Source organism: Gekko japonicus, unplaced genomic scaffold (genome assembly GCF_001447785.1).
Source record: "Gekko japonicus isolate JY-2015 unplaced genomic scaffold, Gekko_japonicus_V1.1 scaffold3432, whole genome shotgun sequence".
NCBI classification, from domain to species: domain Eukaryota; kingdom Metazoa; phylum Chordata; class Lepidosauria; order Squamata; family Gekkonidae; genus Gekko; species Gekko japonicus.
In genome coordinates, this window is record NW_015160940.1 from 40,507 (window position 1) to 46,775 (window position 6,269).

Here is a 6,269-nt window from a genome sequence, read left to right on the forward strand (position 1 = left end):
GAACCTACTGCCCATTAGTTTCATTGGGTGCCCTCGAGTTTTAGTGCTTTGGGAGAGGGAGAAAAATTTCTGTTTGTCAACTGTGTCTACCCCGTGCATCATTTTATAAACCTCTATCATGTTTCTCCCCCCGCCCCCCAGTCGTCTCTTTTCTAAACCGAAAAGTCCCAGACTCTTCAGCCTTTCCTCCTAGGGAAGGTGCTCCAACCCCCTAATCATCTTGGTTGCCCTCCTCTGTACTTTTTCCAGCTCTGCAGTGTCCCTTTTGAGATACAGTGACCACACAGTAAGAGATGTCAACACTGGAACAACACTTAAAGTATATACAAAATAATTCAGTTAAAACATATAAACACAGATACACAGAACAACACAATCAGGGACTATATCAATTTATTGGGAAGAAGAAGAAGAAGAAGAAGAAGAAGAAGAAGAAGAGGAGATTGGATTTATACCCCGCCCACTACCCATAGGTGTCTCAGAGCGGTTTACAAACTCCTCTCCCTTCCCCTCCCCACAACAGACACCCTGTGAGGTAGGTGGGGCTGAGAGAGCTCTTGACAGAAACGGCTCTTTTTCAAGAGCAGCTCTTATCAGAACTACGGCTTGCCCAAGGTCATCCAGCCAGGTGCAAGTGGAGGAGTGGGGAATCAAACCCGGTTCTCCCAGATTAGAGTCCGCGCACTTAACCACTACGCCAAACTGGCTCTCTCTGGGAATACGTCAAATGAACCTGACCTGGATAGCTTGAGCTCGTCAATTCTCAGAAGCTAAGCAGGGTCAGCTTTGATTAGTACTTGGGTGGGAGACCACCAAGGAAGGCTAGGGTTGCAACGTAGAGGCAGGCAATGGCAAACCCCCTCTGAATGTCCCTTGCCTTGAAAACCCTACGGGGTTGCCATAAGTCCTCTGCGACTTGATGGAACTTTCCACCATCACGCCAAATGAAAAGGAAATGTTCACCTGCTGGTGGAAGATGGTAATAGGAGAACACAGACAGATCTCTCTGAGGAGATAGTTCCAAAGTTTTGGTGTAATGACCTAGATGGCCCTTTCTTGGCTTGCCACCCAACTAGCCTCAGATGGCGGGGTGGCACGAGGGTTGCAATCCCTCCGATGGGAGTGGGGTTTCCCCACTTTCGGAGGTCCCAATCTGCCGCCACCCAGCTAGTCGACGGGGGAGCCCTGCCCCAAGCAGCCCTGACGTCATCATACAGGACATATCACACAGGGGACGATCTAGCATTTTTTGGGGGGAGACTCTATGGAAACCATAGAGTTTCTCCCAAATGCTAGAGTGTCCCCTGCACAATGACATCACTTTTGGGTGACTTCACCGTGGCACACGTGCCAGAGGACTCCAGGAAGAAGACAGGAGCCCCCCACCAGAAGGACCTGGCAACCCTGGGGGGGGGGTACCCAAAGCAGGGCCTTCAAAGATGACTGGAGTGGATGGGTAGGTTCATAAGGGAGAAGGTAGTCCTTAATTCGGTGACTCTGTGCACCTCCCAACAAACAAGAACATGGAAACTGGCAGGAAGGGTCATGCCCAGAGCATTATTACTGGATAAAGTCGCGTCAGCTGTGGGAAGTTGCAAAGTGATCTTGGAGATAGCCCCAAGGACCCACAGTGAGTTTGCCAGGAGGCGTGGATGTATCTCCTTATTGAAATGTAGGGGACTCTGGGAAGCTTGCCTTTTAAAGAAATCTCTGGTGATTGAAGCTGCTGGTGCTGCTTATAAGTTTGCTTCTCTGCCATGTATTGTCCAGTCTGAGCTTTATCATGCTGATTGTCTCCTGTGTGCCGTGCAACAGCGGCAAATGGTGCAGAACAGGAAGTGGAGAAGCAGTCACCCTAATAACACCGGGAGGCAAAGCAAATTCTAAACATTTTGCTGGAGGAGGGGAAGTTGTACACATGCCTTCCGTTTTTCAGCCGCAGCCACGCATACAGTGTTATCACCTTGTTCTCTATGGGCAGCCCAGAGTTCCATTACTGTACACGTTCATTTTACTCGCAGATCAGTATTCAAACATCTCCATTTGTAACTTTCCCATAATAGAAAAACGAACGATTTCTACCGTCGTCTCAGCTGTTCCGTTTCCACTCTCGGATCTTGTGTTTCTTTCCCCCCAACTCTAGAACACCTGATGAAATTGGAAATGGAAGAACTCGTCGAATTTCTTCAGGAGGCTCTCGCCAAAGATTTCTTCTTTGAAGACGACTTTGTCATCGAGCAGCTCCAGAGCTCCATGGCAGAACTGAAACGAGCGAAGCTGGACCTGCCGGCAGCAGGTAAGTCGTTCAGGGGAGACCGTCGGCTCTGGGCGCAGAACCGAAAAAATCGGTGTGCTCATTTTTTGCCCACCTCTTTGAAACTTTTCCTGGCCATCAGCACTATTCAGGAGGCTGCAGGACATCTTCAGGAGTTTTGGTGCTCTCAACAGCCGTTCCCAACCTTTTCCGGATGGTGACCCACACATCCAAATTTCCTTTGTACGGCAACCCATCCAGGGTTGGCACAACGTTTTTTTTAGTGCCCTAGGCAAACTATGACCTTGGTACCCATCTGTTCCACCATTCCACTTTCTACAGTGCCCAACCAGATGTTTTTGAGAAACCAACAAACGTCACACGAAGAGTGCAGGAGGAGCGGCATTTTTTGCGTGGCGTTTCCGATCTCATCAGCGTTTTACTTTGTGTGACGTCCTTTTTGCCATTCACTTGCTCAGTCACTCAGTTCAAAGTGATACTCTTGTGATCTCTCTTATAGCCTATTCTGTTTTTGTTTTGTTTTGTTTTTCCTAACCTTGATACTTTAGGTCCCTCTTCAAACTATGGTCGCCTCTCTCATCCACTCACATCTGCCAGTGATTTAGGAATATAAGAAGAGCCCCACTGGATCAGTGGTCCATCTACTCCAGCATCCTGTCTCACACAGTGACCAACCAGTTGTCTTGGAGTAGGGTTGCTAGGTCCCTCCTGGCAACCGACGGGGGATGGGGGGGGGACTTACCAGGAGAAAGAGGAAGGCCCAGGCCACATCGTCGGTGTCACACAGGAAGTGACACTATCATGCTGCTGTGACACTCTGGCATTTGGGCAAAAAGTCTGTGGTAAAAATGGCTTCTGCCGTAGAGTTGTTGCCCAAATACCAGAACGTCGCCCGGACGTTGCTGGCACGATGATGTCACTTCCTGTGCAATGCCAGCAATGTGACCGGGACCTTCCTCTTTTTCCTGGTAAGTTCCCCCACCAGCCAGGTGATTGGCAGCTGGAAGGCAGGGCCTGGTTGGGGAGGGGCCCCGCCTCTAACAGGGGGTCCGGCAACCCTGTCCTGGAGGTCCAACAATGGGCCACAAAGGCCTAGGCCTCCTGGTACTAGTATTGACAGGTCGGCTGCCTCTGAATGTGGAAGTTCCAATAGAGATCTTATGGGACTACTTTTTAAAAACATCTTTCCGGTCTGAAGGCTCTGCATCGTTCCTTACTGGGTTTATTTTCACTGAACCAGCTGCCATCCTTTTATCCTCATTGCTGTGCCTTCGGTTCCTCTCTGCCAGGACAATTTGAGGGAAGCGTCTCCGTTTGTATGCTCAAGGGAAGCTGGATCGAGCTGTGTGTGTGTGGGTGGAGGCTGCTGTCAGGGGTTTACATGAAGTGCTTCAGAGTAGGGTCTACTGCAGGGGGAGGCCCGAGAGTGCCATTTGGCCTGGGCCTCACATTCCCTGGAGGGCCTCAGATTTAGACCGTGGATGTTCTCTCCGTATGAGGTTTTACAAAAAGTTGCAGGGATAGGCCGACAAGGCTGAACGAAGAAGACATTCACCCTACTACTTCAGGCTTGTGTCCCGTTACCAGGCCACACCGGCTGTAGTGCACACTATGGATTAATATCCCTCTTAGGCGCTGGCAGCGAGGCCAGGAGTCATGCCAGGCCCTGGCGTGAGTCCCTGCTCCCCCCACGCACTGGGTGCCTGAGAAAATCGAAATGGCTCAGGCCTCTCTTGAACACTGAGAGGCTCTGCTTCTGGGTGTTCAAAAACATTATACTAACTGTTCAAATGGCAAAAAAAAAAATTACAGAAAGGCAGGGAGTGAGAAGAAGATGCCCTTTGCCCTTCCGTTATCACCGTCCTCAGCTCCCCCTCCTTGGACACCCCCAACCCTCCTTTCAGAGAGCCGGTTTGGTGTAGAAGAAGAAGAGGAAGAGGAAGAGATTGGATTTATACCCCGCCCTTCACTTGGAGTCTCAAAGCGGCTTACAAACTCCTTTCCCTTCCCCTCCTCACAACAGACACCCTGTGAGGTGGGTGGGGCTGAGAGAACTCTGACAGAAACGGCTCTTTCAGATACAGCTGTGCCAGAGCTTGTGACTGACCCAAGGTCACATCAGCAGGTGCAAGTGGAGGAGTGGGGAATCAAACCCGGTTCTCCCAGATTAGAGTCCACACACTTAACCACTACACCAAACTGGCTCTCTCTGGTGTGGTGGTTAAGAGCGCGGACACTAATCTGGGAGAACCGGGTTTGATTCCCCACTCCTCCACATGCAGCCAGCTGGGTGACCTTGGGTCAGTCACACGTTCTCTCAGAGCTGTTCTCTCACCAGCAGTTTCTGTCAAGAGCTCTCTCAGCCCCACCTACCTCACAAGGTGTCTGTTGAGAGGAGGGGAAAGGAAAGGGATCGTAAGCCTCTCTGAGACTTCTTCGGGTAGTGAAGGGCGGGGTATAAATCCAATCTCCTCCTCCTCCTTTCTTCCCACACTGAGGGCAGCCTCAATTTCTCCTCCTCCTACTCATCAAAAGTATCCCCCCCCCTTTCCTTATACTATGACGCGGCCCCGCTTCTTTCCTAAAATAGCTCCTCGGTTGACCTTGCCTCAGATGTGGGAAAGTGGGCCTTAAATTGTAGGCAGAGCTTTATCTGAGGCAGGATTAACCTCACGCCTGCTCTCAGGGAGGGACTGTCCTCCCCCCCGTCACAGCCATGGAATCGGGGAGAGAGAGAGCGAGAGAGAGCGCACACTGGAGTGATTGTTTGTCTCAAAAAATGCAGGGAGCATTCGGTGGCAGATAATATCGCCCAAAGACAGTGATTAGGAAAACGAGAATGGAACGTGGGGGAAGGGAGGGTGAAACTCAAGGGCTCGTGAAATTCCTGTGAAGAACAAATGAAGCGTGGGCTTTTTTCTGAGTTAAGAGGAGTGGCAGACAAATCCGCAAGATTTCCCAGGGATAAGAACACAAAGGGTATTGTCTTGACGGTTTGAAGAAAGAAAACAACCCCCCCCCCACCTGTTTCGAGGCTGGAGGATGTAATAATCACTCCCTGTGCATTGTAAAGTGGGGTGTCTACACAAGAAGAAGAAGAAGCAGCAGAGATTGGATTTATACCCCGCCCTTCACTACCCAAAGGAGTCTCAGAGCGGCTCACAAACTCCTTCCCCTTCCCCGCCCCACAAAAGACACCCTGTGAGGTAAAAGAAGAAGAGGAGATTGGATTTATACCCCGCCCTTTGCTACCCAAAGGTGTCTCAGAGTGGCTTACAAGCTCCTTTCCCTTCCCCTCCCCACAACAGACACCCTGTGAGGTAAAAGAAGAAGAAGAAGAGATTGGATTTATACCCTGCCCTTCACTACCCAAAGGAGTCTCAGAGCGGCTCACAAACTCCTTCCCCTTCCCCTCCCCACAAAAGACACCCTGTGAGGTAAAAGAAGAAGAGGAGATTGGATTTATACCCCGCCCTTTGCTACCCAAAGGTGTCTCAGAGTGGCTTACAAGCTCCTTTCCCTTCCCCTCCCCACAACAGACACCCTGTGAGGTAAAAGAAGAAGAAGAGATTGGATTTATCCCCCGCCCTTCACTACCCAAAGGAGTCCCAGAGCGACTCACAAACTCCTTTCCCTCCCCCTCCCCACAACAGACACCCTGTGAGGCAGGTGGGGCTGAGAGAGCTCTGACAGAAACTGCTCTTTTTCAAGGACAGCTCTTATCAGATCTATGGCTTGCCCAAGGTCACACCAGCAGGTGCAAGTGGAGGAGTGGGGAATCTAACCCGGTTCTCCCAGATTAGAGTCCGCGCACTCAACCACGACACCAAACTGGCTCTGAGTGGGATGGAGTCAGGGTGTATATGGATGCTGGAGACCCCCCACCTAGGGTTGCCGACCTCCAGGTGGTAGTTGGAGATCTCCTGGGATTACAGCTGATCTCCAAGGGTCAGAGATCAGTTCCCCTGGAGAAAACAGCCACTCTGGGAGGTGG

General features: G+C 50.9%; 1 protein-coding gene across 1 annotated transcript in view; it reads left to right on the forward strand.

The window, feature by feature from the left end:
* USP6NL (USP6 N-terminal like) overlaps positions 1-6,269 on the forward strand; it is a gene marked incomplete at its 5' end in the record, with an annotated part of 57,503 nt that overhangs the window by 26,703 nt on the left and 24,531 nt on the right. The window contains one exon of the mRNA XM_015425153.1: positions 2,144-2,296. Within this exon, the coding sequence (XP_015280639.1) occupies positions 2,144-2,296 (153 nt within the window). The remainder of the gene's footprint in view (positions 1-2,143; positions 2,297-6,269) is intronic.